Below are 17,401 nucleotides of genomic sequence, written 5' to 3'. Positions count from 1 at the left end.
CCACCTATACAAGGCAGCAGTGCCCACCACTCCACCCTGGACTGAACGACCAGGTCCACCTATACAAGGCAGCATTGCCCACCACTCCATCCTGGACTTAACGACTAGGTCCACCTCTACAAGGCAGCAGTGCCCACCACTCCATCCTGGACTTAACGACCAGGTCCACCTATACAAGGCAGCAGTGCCCACCACTCCATCCTGGACTTAACGACCAGGTCCACCTATACAAGGCAGCAGTGCCCACCACTCCACCCTGGACTTAACGACCAGGTCCACCTATACAAGGCAGCAGTGCCCACCACTCCATCCTGGACTTAACGACCAGGTCCACCTCTACAAGGCAGCAGTGCCCACCACTCCACCCTGGACTTGAACAGCCTCTATGACCAGGTCCACCTATACAAGGCAGCAGTGCCCACCACTCCACCCTGGACTTAACGACCAGGTCCACCTATACAAGGCAGCAGTGCCCACCACTCCATCCTGGACTTAACGACCAGGTCCACCTCTACAAGGCAGCAGTGCCCACCACTCCACCCTGGACTTAACGACCAGGTCCACCTATACAAGGCAGCAGTGCCCACCACTCCATCCTGGACTTGAACAGCCTCTATGACCAGGTCCACCTCTACAAGGCAGCAGTGCCCACCACTCCACCCTGGACTTAACGACCAGGTCCACCTATACAAGGCAGCAGTGCTCACCACTCCACCCTGGACTTAACGACCAGGTCCACCTATACAATGCAGCAGTGCCCACCACTCCACCCTGGACTTGAACAGCCTCTATGACCAGGTCCACCTCTACAAGGCAGCAGTGCCCACCACTCCATCCTGGACTTAACGACCAGGTCCACCTATACAAGGCAGCAGTGCCCACACACTCCATCCTGGACTTAACGACCAGGTCCACCTATACAAGGCAGCAATGCCCACCACTCTATCCTGGACTTGAACAGCCTCTATGACCAGGTCCACCTATACAAGGCAGCAGTGCCCACCACTCCACCCTGGACTTAACGACCAGGTCCACCTCTACAAGGCAGCAGTGCCCACCACTCCACCCTGGACTTAACGACCAGGTCCACCTATACAAGGCAGCAGTGCCCACCACTCCATCCTGGACTTGAACAGCCTCTATGACCAGGTCCACCTCTACAAGGCAGCAGTGCCCACCACTCCACCCTGGACTTAACGACCAGGTCCACCTATACAAGGCAGCAGTGCCCACCACTCCACCCTGGACTTGAACAGCCTCTATGACCAGGTCCACCTCTACAAGGCAGCAGTGCCCACCACTCCACCTTGGACTTAACGACCAGGTCCACCTCTACAAGGCAGCAGTGCCCACCACTCCATCCTGGACTTGAACAGCCTCTATGACCAGGTCCACCTCTACAAGGCAGCAGTGCCCACCACTCCACCCTGGACTTAACGACCAGGTCCACCTATACAAGGCAGCAGTGCTCACCACTCCACCCTGGACTTAACGACCAGGTCCACCTATACAATGCAGCAGTGCCCACCACTCCACCCTGGACTTGAACAGCCTCTATGACCAGGTCCACCTCTACAAGGCAGCAGTGCCCACCACTCCATCCTGGACTTAACGACCAGGTCCACCTATACAAGGCAGCAGTGCCCACACACTCCATCCTGGACTTAACGACCAGGTCCACCTATACAAGGCAGCAATGCCCACCACTCTATCCTGGACTTGAACAGCCTCTATGACCAGGTCCACCTATACAAGGCAGCAGTGCCCACCACTCCACCCTGGACTTAACGACCAGGTCCACCTCTACAAGGCAGCAGTGCCCACCACTCCACCCTGGACTTAACGACCAGGTCCACCTATACAAGGCAGCAGTGCCCACCACTCCATCCTGGACTTGAACAGCCTCTATGACCAGGTCCACCTATACAAGGCAGCAGTGCCCACCACTCCATCCTGGACTTAACGACCAGGTCCACCTATACAAGGCAGCAGTGCCCAACACTCCATCCTGGACTTAACGACCAGGTCCACCTATACAAGGCAGCATTGCCCACCACTCCATCCTGGACTTAACGACCAGGTCCACCTCTACAAGGCAGCAGTGCCCACCACTCCATCCTGGACTTAACGACCAGGTCCACCTATACAAGGCAGCAGTGCCCACCACTCCATCCTGGACTTAACGACCAGGTCCACCTATACAAGGCAGCAGTGCCCACCACTCCATCCTGGACTTGAACAGCCTCTATGACCAGGTCCACCTATACAAGGCAGCAGTGCCCACCTTTGCCCGGACTCTAAAGGACATCGCTCTCAAACGCAGCCCCAACACTTCACACAGGAGCAACAGATCAATAGACACCCTGTCCAGACCAGCAAGACACTCTCTCAGACCTGCGGGACCCCCCCCCCCCCCCCCCCCCCCCCCCCCTGGACCAACACATAGAGGACCCACGCCAAGAGGACCCACATCCAGACCACAACACTACCAGCCACCCCCCCCCCAAGTCAACAAAGCCCACACCCCATTTAAGCCCCTCAGATCAGACCCATGTCCCTCCTGCCCACACAATGCCCCCCCACCCCTGCAAAGAGGGCCTCAACATGGAAGTCACACATACACCCAGGCTGTGAGTGGGCAAACAGGCCCAACCCCCACTCTTACACTAGCCCAAGTCAATGGAATGTACCAGATGCTGAGCAGGCTCTGCTCACACTTACTGGTCTAAGGCCAAACCACACAACTCATTTATGAATCACAAAGCCTTCACTATCTCATTCTGGAATATCCAAGGCCTGAGGTCATCTGCCTTTGGCCCAAAGAGCAGGAACCTGGACTTTATCAAATAAATCAGAAATACCGACATTGTCATCCTACAAGAAACATGGTATAGAGGAGACTGACCCACTGGTTGCCCTCTAGGTTACAGAGTTGGTAGTCCCATCCACCAAACTACCAGGTGTGAAACAGAGAAGAGGGGCGTGCTAATTTGGTATAGAGCAGACCTAACTCACTCTATTATAGTAATCAAAACAGGAACATTTTACATCTGGTTAGAAATTCAAAAGGAAATGATCTCAACAGAGAAAAATGTCCTCCTGTGTGCTACCTATATCCTATATCCCCCCACTAGAATCCCCATACTTTAATGAAGACAGCTTCTCCATACTAGAGGGGGAGATCAATCATTTCTATGCCCAGAGACATGTACTAGTCTGTGGTGACCTAATTGTCAGAACTGGACAAGAGCCTGACACCCTCAGCACACAGGGGGACAAACACCTGCCTGCAAGTGACAGAATTCCCTTGCCCATATGCCCCACAAGGCACAACTATGACAACATAACCAACAAAAATGGGTCACAACTCCTGCAGCTCTGTCGCTTGCTGTCTACGTACATAGTCATTGGTAGGCTTCGAGGGGACTCCTGTGGTAGGTACACCTATAGCTCATCTCTTGGCAGCAGTACTGTACAGTCGTGGCCAAAAGTTTTATTAATTTCCACAAAGTTTGCTACTTCAGTGACTTTATATATTTTTGTCAGATGTTACTATGGAATACTGAAGTATAAATACAAGCATTTCATATGTGTCAAAGGCTGTTATTGACAATTACATGATGTTGATGAAAAGAGTCAATATTTGCAGTGTTGACACCTTCTTTTTCAATACCTCTGCAATCTGCCCTGGCATGCTGGCAATTAACTTCTGGGCCACATCCTGACTGATTGTCACGTTCTGACCTTTATTTCCTTTGTTTGGTATTTATTTAGTATGGTCAGGGCGTGAGTTGGGTGGGCAGTCTATGTTTGTTTTTCTAGGTTTTGGGTATTTCTATGTTTCGGCCTAGTATGGTTCTCAATCAGAGGCAGGTGTCAGTAGTTGTCTCTGATTGAGAATCATACTTAGGTAGCCTGGGTTTCACTGTGTGTTTGTGGGTGATTGTTCCTGTCGCTGTGTTTGCACCAGATGGGTTTTCACGGTTCTTGTTTTTGTTAGTTTGTTCATGTGAAGTGCTTTATTAAACATGAATCAAAATAACCACGCTGTGCTTTGGTCCGCCTCTCCTTCAACTCAAGAAAACCGTTACACTGATGGCAGCCCATTCTTGAATAATCAATGCTTGGAGTTTGTCAGAATTTGTGGGGTTTTGTTTGTCCACCCGCCTCTTGAGGATTGACCACAAGTTCTCAATGGGATTAAGGTCTGGGGAGTTTCCTGGCCATGGAACCAAAATATCAATGTTTTGTTCCCCAAGCCACTTAGTTATCACTTTTGTCTTATGGCAAGGTGCTCCATCATGCTGGAAAAGGCATTGTTTGTCACCAAACTGTTCCTGGATGGTTGGGAGAAGTTGCTCTCGGAGGATGTGTTGGTACCATTCTTTATTCATGGCTGTGTTCTTAGGCAAAATTGTGAGAGAGCCCACTCCCTTGGCTGAGAAGCAACCCCACACATGAATGGTCTCAGGATGCTTTACTGTTGGCATGACACAGGACTGATGGTAGCGCTCACCTTGTCTTCTCCGGACAAGCTTTTTTCCAGATGCCCCAAACAATCGGAAAGGGGATTCATCAGAGAAAATGACTTTACCCCAGTCCTCAGCAGTCCAATCCCTGTACCTTCTGCAGAATATCAGTCTGTTCCTGATGTTTTTCCTGGAGAGAAGTGGCTTCTTTGCTGCCCTTCTTGACACCAGGCCATCCTCCAAAAGTCTTTGCCTCACTGTGCATGCAGATGCACTCACACCTGCCTGCTGCCATTCCTGAGCAAGCTCTGTACTGGTGGTGCCCCGATCCCGCAGCTGAATCAACTTTAGGAGACGGTCCTGGCGCATGCTGGACTTTCTTGGGCGCCCTGAAGCCTTCTTCACAACAATTGAATCACTCTCCTTGAAGTTCTTGATGATCCGATAAATGGTTGATTTAGGTGCAATCTTACTGGCAGCAATATCCTTGCCTGTGAAGCCCTTTTTGTGCAAAGCAATGATGATGGCACATGTTTCCTTGCAGGTAACCCTGGTTGACAGAGGAAGAACAAGGATTCTAAGCACCACACTCCTTTTGAAGCTTCCAGTCTGTTATTCGAACTCAATCAGCATGACAGAGTGATCTTCAGCCTTGTCCTCGTCAACACTCACACCTGTGTTAATGAGATAATCACTTACATGATGTTAGCTGGACCTTTTGTGGCAGGTCTGAATTGCAGTGGAAATGTTTTTTGGGGGATTCAGTTCATTTGCATGGCAAAGAGGGACTTTGCAATTAATTGAAATTCATCTGATCATTCTTCATAACATTCTGGAGTATATGCAAATTGCCATCATACAAACTGAGGCAGCAGACTTTGAAAATTAATATTTGTGTCATTCTCAAAACTTTTGGCCACAACTCTAGACTACTTGATCACTGACTTCAATCCAGAGTCTCTCAGAGCGTTCACAGTCAACCCACTGACTCCCCTATCAGATCACAGCAAAATCACAGTCTAGTTTTTACAGAGCAAAACTCAATCATAAGGCATCAAAGCCAAAGGAGTAAAATTAAGAAATGCTATAGATGGAAGGAATGTACTGTGGAAACCTACCAAAAAACAATTAGGCAACAACAAATTCAATCCCTTTTAGACAACTTCCTGGACAAAATATTCCACTGTAATAGTGAAGGTGTAAACTTGGCAGCAGAAAACCTAAACAGTATATTTGACCTCTCAGCTTCCCTAACAGAAAACTGAAAAAAATGAACAACAATGACATGGTTTGATGAAGAATGCAAAAACCTAAGAAAGGAATTGAGAAACCTGTCCAACCAAAAACACAATCCTGAGTCTATGCCTTCACTATGGTGAATCACTAAAACTATACAGAAATACACTACAGAAAAAGAAGGAACAGCACATCAGAAATCAGCTCAATGTAATTGAAGAATCCATAGACTCTAACCACTTCTGGGAAAATTGGAACACACTAAACAAACAGCAACATAAAGCGGTATCTATCTAAAATGGAGATGTAGTGGTAAACCACTTCTCTAATCCTTTTGGCTCTATAACAAACAGCAACATAAAGAGGTATCTATCTAAAATGGAGATGTATTGGTAAACCACTTCTCCAATCCTTTTGGCTCTATAACAAACAACAAAAACATTAACATGATCAAATACAAATCTTAGAATAAACTATTAAAGACTACCAGAACCCACTGGATTCTCCAATGACCTTGAATGAACTACAGGACAAAATACAAACCCAAAAAGGTCTGTGGTGTTGATGGTGTCCTCAATGAAATGATCAAATATACAAACCAAAAATTCCAACTGGCTATACTAAAACTCTTTAACATCATCCTTAGCTCTGGCATCTTCCCCAATATTTGGAACCAAGGACTGATCACTCCAATCCACAAAAGTGTAGACAAATTTGACCCCATTAACTACCGTGGGATATGAGTAAAATCCTCTGCATGATTATTAACAGCCCACAAAATGAGGTGGAAACTGAGCTGCACTTCCTAACCTCCTGCCAAATGTATGACCATATTAGAGACACATACTTCACTCAGATTACACAGACCAACAAAGAATTCAAAAACAAACCCGATTTTGATAAACTCCTAATTCTATTGGGTGAAATACCACAGTGTGCCATCACAGCAGCAAGATTTGTGACCTGTTGCCACAAGAAAAGGGCAACCAGTGAAGAACAAACACCATTGTAAATACAATCCATATTTATGCTTATTTATTTTCCCTTTTGTACTTTAACCATTTGCACATCGTTACAACATTGTATATATACATAATATGACATTTGTAATGTCTTTATTATTTTGGATCTTCTGTATGTGTAATGTTTACTGTTCATTTTTATTGTTTATTTCACTTTCATATATTATCTACTGCACTTGCTTTGGCAATGTTAACATGTTTCCCATGCCAATAAAGCCCCTTGAACTGAACGGTACTGAATTAAGAGCAGCGCTATCTCACTCACCACCAGGCTGGTGGTGTGTTCAGGCCTCGGTCTAGAAATCACTATTACCCACAAGGTTTCTATTAAATCAATCGTTTTCTCAGCTCTCTGCTCTCTCCATGTTGTTTCTCAGGCTTGATGTTAAACATCCAGCCTGGATGAGATGAATTCATCCTACTGCACTACTTAGTCTTTACAAGGAGTGCAGAAGGGACTGTGTGTGTGTGATTTACGTCAGACACAGACTGAAGGGAGAGGTTTGGCATCTTATTCATACATGATCTTATACATGACTAATGCAGGACATTTTAAAACACTTCCTCCAACCTAGCCAGGTAATACCTGGTAGCATTTCATTATGTCTCCTATACACACACACACACACACACACACACACACAACGCAAGCATCGCACACACACACACACACACACACACACACACACACACACACACACACACACACAACGCAAGCATCGCACGCACACACACACACACACACACACACACACACACACACACACACACACACACACACACACACACACACACACACACACACACACACACACACACACACACAACGCAAGCATCGCACACAGCGTCACCACTGGGACGTCATTCATCTAGTGCTACCAGTGACTCAGTGATAGAGGCCAATTCTTCAAACTTTCGCTAACTGTAAGGAGTAAGAAGCCAGGGTGATCTGTCTGAGACATGTTGGTTTCAGACTATTAAAGGACGTTCTCTGTGTCAGAGACATGTTGGCTATAACCCCATATGTTGCCCCAGGGATATCACCCCTATATGTTGCCCCAGGGATATCACCCCTATATGTTGTCCCAGGGATATCACCCCTATATGTTGTCCCAGGGATATCACCCCTATATGTTGTCCCAGGGATATCACCCCCATATGTTACCCCAGGGATATCACCCCTATATGTTGTCCCAGGGATATCACCCCTATATGTTGTCCCAGGGATATCACCCCTATATGTTGTCCCAGGGATATCACCCCTATATGTTGTCCCAGGGATATCACCCCCATATGTTGTCCCAGGGATATCACCTCCATATGTTGCCCCAGGGATATCACCCCTATATGTTGTCCCAGGGATATCACCCCTATATGTTGTCCCAGGGATATCACCCCCATATGTTGTCCCAGGGATATCACCCCTATATGTTGTCCCAGGGATATCACCCCTATATGTTGTCCCAGGGATATCACCCTTATATGTTGTCCCAGGGATATCACCCCTATATGTTGTCCCAGGGATATCACCCCCATATGTTGTCCCAGGGATATCACCTCCATATGTTGCCCCAGGGATATCACCCCTATATGTTGTCCCAGGGATATCACCCCTATATGTTGTCCCAGGGATATCACCCCTATATGTTGTCCCAGGGATATCACCCCTATATGTTGTCCCAGAGATATCACCCCTATATGTTGTCCCAGGGATATCACCCCTATATGTTGTCCCAGGGATATCACCCCTATATGTTGTCCCAGGGATATCACCCCTATATGTTGTCCCAGGGATATCACCCCCATATGTTGCCCCAGGGATATCACCCCTATATGTTGTCCCAGGGATATCACCCCTATATGTTGTCCCAGGGATATCACCCCCATATGTTGCCCCAGGGATATCACCCCTATATGTTGCCCCAGGGATATCACCCCTATATGTTGTCCCAGGGATATCACCCCTATATGTTGTCCCAGGGATATCACCCCTATATGTTGTCCCAGAGATATCACCCCTATATGTTGTCCCATAACCAGGTGTTCTTCTTACCTTCTCATATTTCCCTCCAATTGCCAGGGAGTTCTTTGACACGTCCACCTCAGTTCTGTCTTTGTAGTAGAGCTTGATGTGTTCCTCCTCATGTCCATGCTCTCTCTTCATGGACTGCATGCTGGAGAAGATGTCCTTCCTACTGCTGCCTGGGCCGCTACCCGCTTTGGCCTCTTTCCTGGTGGGGATCATTATAAAGGGTTTCCTTCAGGCTTCCAGTCAATTGATAATCTGTTCCCCTGTTCCCCTAGTGGGGATCATTATAAGGGTTTTCCTTCAGGCTTCAAGTCAATTGATAATCTGTTCCCCTGTTCCCCTGGTGGGGATCATTATAAAGGTTTTCCTTCAGGCTTCCAGTCAATTGATAATCTGTTCCCCTGTTCCCCTGGTGGGGATCATTATAAAGGTTTTCCTTCAGGCTTCCAGTCAATTGATAATCTGTTCCCCTGTTCCCCTGGTGGGGATCATTATAAAGGTTTTCCTTCAGGCTTCCAGTCAATTGATAATCTGTTCCCCTGTTCCCCTGGTGGGGATCATTATAAAGGTTTTCCTTCAGGCTTCCAGTCAATTGATAATCTGTTCCCCTGAACGATAACATCTTGTTATGAAAATGATTTATATTTCTATTTGAGTTTGCAAAAAAGGCATTTCACTGTACATGCGCATGGGACATTAAAACTTTAAATTAATTTCTATTTCGTCTAGATTTACAACTTTAGATTGTAACAGCTTACTTCGCAAATACACTCTGCATTCGGAAAGTATTCAGACCATTTGACCTTTTTCACATTTTGTTACGTTACAGCCTTCTCCTAAAATTGATTAAATAAAAAATGTTCCTCATCAATCTACACACAATACACCATAATGACAAAGCGAAAACAGGTTATTTACTTAACTATTCAGACCCTTTGCTATGAGACTCAAAATTGAGCTCAGGTGCATCCTGTTTCCATTGATCATCCTTGAGATGTTTCTACAACTTGATTGGAGTCCACCTGTGGTAAATTCAATTGATCGGACATGATTTGGAAAGGCACACACTTGTCTATCTATATAAGTTCCCACAGTTGATAGTGCATGTCAGAGCATGCACGAAGGAATTGTTCGTAAAGCTCTGAGACAGGATTGTGTCAGGCACAGATCTGGGGAAGGGTACAAAAACATTTCTGCAGCATTGAAAGTCCCCAAGAACACAGTGGCCTCCATCATTCTTAAATGGAAGTAGTTTGGAACCACCAAGACTATGCCTAGAGTTGGCCGCCCGGTCAAATTCAGCAATCAGGGGAGAAGGGCCTTGGTCAGGGAAGTGACCAAAAACCCGATGGTCACTCTGACAGAGCTCCAGACTTCCTCTGTGGAAATGGGAGAATCTTCCAGAAGGACAACCATCTCTGCAGCACTTGACCAATCAGGCCTTTATGGTAGAGTGTCCAGACTGAAGCCACTCCTCAGTAAAAGGCACATGACAGCCCGTTGGAATTTTCCAAAAGGCACCTAAAGACTCTCAGACCATAAGAAACAATATTCTCTGGTCTGATGAAACCAAGATTGAACTATTTGGCCTAATTGCCAAGCGTCACGTCCTGAGGAAACCTGTCACCATCCCTATGGTGAAGCATGGTGGTGGAAGCATCATGCTGTGGGGATGTTTTTCTGCGGCAGGGACTTGGAGACTAGTCAGGATCGAGTGAATGATGAACGGAGCAAAGTACAGAGAGATCCTTGATGAAAACCCGCTCCAGAGCACTCAAGACCTCAGACTGGGGTGAAGGTTCACCTTCCAACAGGACAACGACCCTAAGCACTCTACCAGGACAATGCAGGAGTGGCTTTGGGACAAATCTCTAAATGTCTTTGAGTGGCCAAGCCAGTGGCCGGACTTGAGCCGGATTGAACTTCTCTGGAGAGAACTATAAATAGCTATGGAGCAACGGTCCCCATCCAACCTGACAGAGCTTGAGAGGATCTGCAGAGAAGATTGGGAGAAACTCCCCAAATGCAGGTGCACCAATTTTTTAGTGTCATACCTAAGAAGACTTGATGCTGTAATCGCTGCCAAAGGAGCTTCAACAAAGTACTGAGTAAAGGGCCTGAATACTTATGTGAATGTCAGATTTTATTTTTTATACAGTACTAATATAAATATTTGGATACACCAACTGTGCTCATTCAAAGTTTTTATTTTTATTTATTTTTTACTATTTTCTACATTGTAGAATAATAGTGAAGACATCAAAACTATGAAATAACACATGGAATCATGAAGTAACCAAAAAAGTGTTAAACAAACATTTTATATTTGAGATTCTTCAAAGTAACCACCCTTTGCCTTGATGACAGCTTTGCACATTCTTGGAATTCTTTCAACCAGCATCATGAGGTAGTCACCTGGAATGCATTTCAATTAACAGGTGTGCCTTGTTAAAAGTTAATTTGTGGAATTTATTTCCTTCTTAATGCGTTTGAGCCAATCAGTTCTATTGTGACAAGGTATACAGAAGCTAGCCCTATTTGTTAAAAGACCAAGTCCATATTGTGGCAAGAACATCTTAAATAAGCAAAGACAAACGACAGTCCATCATTACCTTAAGACATGAAGGTCAGTCAGTCCGAAAGATTTCAAGAACTTTGAAAGTTTCTTCAAGTGCAGCAGCAAAAACCATTATGCGCTACAATGAAACTGGCTCTCATGAGGACTGCCACAGGAAAGGAAGACCCAGAGGGACATCTGCTGCAGAGGATAAGTTCATTAGAGTTACCAGCCTCAGAAATTGCAGCCCAAATAAACGCTTCACAGAGTTCAAGTAACAGACACATCTCAAAATAAACTGGTCAGAGGAGAGGAGAATCAGACCTTCATGGTCAAATTGCAGCAAAAAAATACTACTAAAGGACACCAATAATAAGAAGAGACTTGCTTGCGCCAAGAAACACGAGCAATGGACATTAGACCAGTGGAAATCTGTCCTTTGGTCTGATGAGTCCAAATTGGAGATTTTTGGTTCCAACAGCCGTGTCTTTGTGAGACGCAGGTGAACGGATGATCTCTGTATGTGTTGTTCCCACCGTGAAGCACAGAGGAGGAGTGATGGTGTGGGGGTGCTTTGCTGGTGACACTGTCAGTGATTTATTTAGAATTCAAGGCACACTTAACCAGCATGGCTACCACAGCATTCTGCAGCGATACGCCATCCCATCTGGTTTGCGCTTAGTGGGACTATCATTTGTTTTTCAACAGGACAATGATCGAAAACACACCTCCAGGTTGTGTAAGAGTTATTTGACCAAGAAGGAGAGTGATGGAGTGCTGCATCAGATGACCTGGCCTCCACAATCACCCGACCTCAACCCAATCGAGATAGTTTGTAATAAGTTGGACCAGAGAGTGAAGGAAAAGCAGCCAACAAGTGCTCAGCATGTGTGGGAAGTCCTTCAAGACTGTTAGAAAAGCATTCCAGGTGAAGCTGGTTGAGAGAATGCCAATAGTGTGCAAAGCTGTCATCAAGGCAAAGGGTGGCTACTTTGAAGAATTAAAAATATAACATATATTTTGATTTGTTTAATACTTTTTTGGTTACTACATGAATCCATATGTGTTATTTCATTGTGTTGATGTCTTCACTATTATTCTATGTAGAACTTTAATTAGTAGGAGTGTCTGTACTTTGGGATTGGTACTGTACTTTTGCTGTACATTTCTACAAAACAGTTTTTGCTTTGATATTTTGGGGTATTGTGTGTAGATTGATGAGGGGGAAAAAACAATGTAATCCATTTTAGAATAGGGTTGTAATGTAACAAAATGTGGAAAAAGGGGAGGGGTCTGAATACTTTCTGAATGGTAGGATTCACACCTCCTACCAGCTCACTATGTGTGGCACCCACCTGGCAGCAGCACTAACAACACTGCTATGGAATAACAGGTGATGTTATTACCCAAGAGCATCATTAATGCCTTCTATTTGAAACAGACAACTCTTTACCACTTTGTCTGTACTTTATGGAATACATAGAGAATACATACTCTCTAATGTAGCACCCCTCTTTGATGAAACATGGCAGCCATTTTGTGCCTATCAGAGAGCTCACTAACCTGGTGATGTTGATGAAACATGGCAGCCATTTTGTGCCTATCAGAGAGCTCACTAACCTGGTGATGTTGAGGTAGTTGAGCAGCTCTCTCTGGTTGAAGCCTTTCTTTAATAACCTGTTGGTCTGTCTGGGTCCCACCTGGGGCACGGCCTGGCTGCCTTTAGCTGGGGACGCGTCCGGGCGCTCCACTAGGCTACCTACACTACCCATACTGCACCGGGCCAGTAGGGCTGTGGGCCGGGTAGGGGTCGAGTAGGGGTCACGGAATGTCTTGCTGGGGTCACGGCTCAGAGGAAGGGTCTGGACCGATGTTGCCATTGGTTACAGGACAGGGTGGCCACGTGGAGAACTCTTGAGGTAGAGGAAGAGAGCAAAGAAGAGAGGAAGAAAGAGGTTGCGAATCAGAGAATGGACATAAACAAACTTATTCAGAACCCTGTAAAATATCTTCGGCATCATGAACCATCATCACCATGATAACCTCCTATTCACCTTCTAACTGTAATATCTTATCTCTATGGCAACACGAACCATCATCACCATGATAACCTCCTATTCACCTTCTAACTGTAATATCTTATCTCTATGGCAACACGAACCATCATTACCATGATAACCTCCTATTCACCTTCTAACTGTAATATCTTATCTCTATGGCAACACGAACCATCATTACCATGATAACCTCCTATTCACCTTCTAACTGTAATATCTTATCTCTATGGCAACACGAACCATCATCACCATGATAACCTCCTATTCACCTTCTAACTGTAATATCTTATCTCTTATGGCAACACGAACCATCATCACCATGATAACCTCCTATTCACCTTCTAACAGTAATATCTTATCTCTATGGCAACACAAACCATCATTACCATGATAACCTCCTATTCACCTTCTAACTGTAATATCTTATCTCTATGGCAACACGAACCATCATCACCATGATAACCTCCTATTCACCTTCTAACTGTAATATCTTATCTCTATGGCAACACGAACCATCATCACCATGATAACCTCCTATTCACCTTCTAACTGTAATATCTCTATGGCAACACGAACCATCATTACCATGATAACCTCCTATTCACCTTCTAACTGTAATATCTTATCTCTATGGCAACATGAACCATCATCACCATGATAACCTCCTATTCACCTTCTAACTGTAATATCTTATCTCTATGGCAACACGAACCATCATCACCATGATAACCTCCTATTCACCTTCTAACTGTAATATCTTATCTCTATGGCAACACGAACCATCATATCCAAGTCAAGTTCACACTTCATTGGATTGTTTACAGTTTTCAGCTCTCTGTCTGTCTTCCTCTGATCACTTAACTCCTGCACTCTAGTGATTAATAAAGCATAATAACTAGTATCATGATTCTTAATGAGATGGTCCCATTCCCTCTGTCTTCCTCAGTATTCCCCCATAGCCTATACCCTAGTTACTAGTCTGTTGTTGATGTGAATTCTAGTCAAACTCCTCCTGTCTTTTTCCCTGTCTGGCTTTATATCTCCTCTCTCAGGGCATGACTTGACATGTGCCACTTCTCTGTCATCAGCTGTGTGTGTGTGTATGTGTGTGTGTGTGTGTGTGTGTGTGTGTGTGTGTGTGTGTGTGTGTGTGTGTGTGTGTGTGTGTGTATGTGTGTGTGTGTGTGTGTGTGTCCCGAGGCAGTTTTTTTGCAGTCAGTGACCGACCTAAAAGCTTTCAAATTTTTCACGACACACCAAATGTAAAAATCAACACTAAGCCAGCTAAATGGAAAAATCAACACATTTTTACTAAGCTAGCTAAATGGAAAAATCAACACGTTTTTACTAAGCCAGCTAAATGGAAAAATCAACACGTTTTTACTAAGCCAGCTAAATGGAAAAATCAACACGTTTTTACTAAGCCAGCTAAATGGAAAAATCAACACGTTTTTACTAAGCCAGCTAAATGGAAAAATCAACACATTTTTACTAAGCCAGCTAAATGGAAAAATCAACACATTTTTACTAAGCCAGCTAAACTGTGATCTGGTAGTAATAAGTGTAGGTTAAACCATGGCATAGTGCACAACAACCATACGGTTCAACCACACTCTACTACTAGCTCATCATAGAACAACACTAAACATAACCACAACACTTTCCTACAGTTGTTAAAGCCTTCAAATCCCACATAACGCATGTTCTTCCTGTCAGAGACACCTCATGCTTTTTGAAATGGTAGAAACGAGATGTACAGTGCCTTGCGAAAGTATTCGGCCCCCTTGAACTTTGCGACCTTTTGCCACATTTCAGGCTTCAAACATAAAGATATAAAACTGTATTTTTTTGTGAAGAATCAACAACAAGTGGGACACAATCATGAAGTGGAACGACATTTATTGGATATTTCAAACTTTTTTAACAAATCAAAAACTGAAAAATTGGGCGTGCAAAATTATTCAGCCCCTTTACTTTCAGTGCAGCAAACTCTCTCCAGAAGTTCAGTGAGGATCTCTGAATGATCCAATGTTGACCTAAATGACTAATGATGATAAATACAATCCACCTGTGTGTAATCAAGTCTCCGTATAAATGCACCTGCACTGTGATAGTCTCAGAGGTCCGTCAAAAGCGCAGAGGGCATCATGAAGAACAAGGAACACACCAGGCAGGTCCGAGATACTGTTGTGAAGAAGTTTAAAGCCGGATTTGGATACAAAAAGATTTCCCAAGCTTTAAACATCCCAAGGAGCACTGTGCAAGCGATAATATTGAAATGGAAGGAGTATCAGACCACTACAAATCTACCAAGACCTGTCCGTCCCTCTAAACTTTCAGCTCATACAAGGAGAAGACTGATCAGAGATGCAGCCAAGAGGCCCATGATCACTCTGGATGAACTGCAGAGATCTACAGCTGAGGTGGGAGACTCTGTCCATAGGACAACAATCAGTCGTATATTGCACAAATCTGGCCTTTATGGAAGAGTGGCAAGAAGAAAGCCATTTCTTAAAGATATCCATAAAAAGTGTTGTTTAAAGTTTGCCACAAGCCACCTGGGAGACACACCAAACATGTGGAAGAAGGTGCTCTGGTCAGATGAAACCAAAATTGAACTTTTTGGCAACAATGCAAAACGTTATGTTTGGCGTAAAAGCAACACAGCTGAACACACCATCCCCACTGTCAAACATGGTGGTGGCAGCATCATGGTTTGGGCCTGCTTTTCTTCAGCAGGGACAGGGAAGATGGTTCAAATTGATGGGAAGATGGATGGAGCCAAATACAGGACCATTCTGGAAGAAAACCTGATGGAGTCTGCAAAAGACCTGAGACTGGGACGGAGATTTGTCTTCCAACAAGACAATGATCCAAAACATAAAGCAAAATCTACAATGGAATGGTTCAAAAATAAACATATCCAGGTGTTAGAATGGCCAAGTCAAAGTCCAGACCTGAATCCAATCGAGAATCTGTGGAAAGAACTGAAAACTGCTGTTCACAAATGCTCTCCATCCAACCTCACTGAGCTCGAGCTGTTTTGCAAGGAGGAATGGGAAAAAATTTCAGTCTCTCGATGTGCAAAACTGATAGAGACATACCCCAAGCGACTTACAGCTGTAATCACAGCAAAAGGTGGCGCTACAAAGTATTAACTTAAGGGGGCTGAATAATTTTGCACGCCCAATTTTTCAGTTTTTGATTTGTTAAAAAAGTTTGAAATATCCAATAAATGTCGTTCCACTTCATGATTGTGTCCCATTTGTTGTTGATTCTTCACAAAACAAATACAGTTTTATATCTTTATGTTTGAAGCCTGAAATGTGGCAAAAGGTCGCAAAGTTCAAGGGGGCCGAATACTTTCGCAAGGCACTGTAAGCTAAAAGAGAAGATTACAGATGTAGAGTGTGTGTGTGTGTGTGTGTGTGCGTGTGTGCGCGTGTGTGTGTGTGAGTGAGCCTCTTGGGGAAGAGGAGCAGAGAACATATCCACCATCAGAAGCTTGTTATGTAACTGTGTGTGTGTGTGTGTGTGTGTGTTCTCCCTCTGTGATGCTACTGACTACAGTAAATCCTATTTGTCTGATAAAGAGGCAGGGTGCTTTGATTCAGGCAGCAGAGACGAGCAAGGATGTGCCTTTATAACCAGGGCAACCCAGCTGTACTTCCTACAGTTCCAGGTAGTCTAGTGGTTAGAGCGTTGGGACAGTAACCGTAAAGGTTGCTGGATCAAATCCCAGAGCTGACAAAAATATGTTGTTCTGCACCTGAGCAAGGCAGTTAACCCGCTGTTCCCCGGGGGCTGAAGACGTGGATGTCCATTAAGGCAGTTAACCCGCTGTTCCCCGGGGGCTGAAGACGTGGATGTCCATTAAGGCAGTTAACCCGCTGTTCCCCGGGGGCCGAAGACGTGGATGTCCATTAAGGCAGTTAACCCGCTGTTCCCCGGGGGCCGAAGACGTGGATGTCCATTAAGGCAGCCCTCTGCACCTCTCTGATTCAGAGGGGTTGGTTTAAATGCAGAAGACG

At 44.9% G+C, this 17,401-nt stretch overlaps 1 protein-coding gene across 1 annotated transcript in view; it reads right to left on the bottom strand.

Moving 5' to 3' along the window:
* Window positions 1-17,401, bottom strand: part of LOC139390758 (NEDD4 binding protein 3) — a 96,126-nt gene that overhangs the window by 26,938 nt on the left and 51,787 nt on the right. The window contains exons 2-3 of the mRNA XM_071138114.1: window positions 12,934-13,226; window positions 8,781-8,958 (exon numbers count right to left, since the gene is read on the bottom strand). Coding sequence (XP_070994215.1) covers window positions 8,781-8,958; window positions 12,934-13,193 — 438 coding nt within the window. The 5' untranslated portion in view covers window positions 13,194-13,226. The remainder of the gene's footprint in view (window positions 1-8,780; window positions 8,959-12,933; window positions 13,227-17,401) is intronic.

Source organism: Oncorhynchus clarkii, chromosome 31 (assembly GCF_045791955.1).
Source record: "Oncorhynchus clarkii lewisi isolate Uvic-CL-2024 chromosome 31, UVic_Ocla_1.0, whole genome shotgun sequence".
Lineage (NCBI taxonomy): Eukaryota > Metazoa > Chordata > Actinopteri > Salmoniformes > Salmonidae > Oncorhynchus > Oncorhynchus clarkii.
This window is presented reverse-complemented; position numbering and strand designations above follow the sequence as displayed.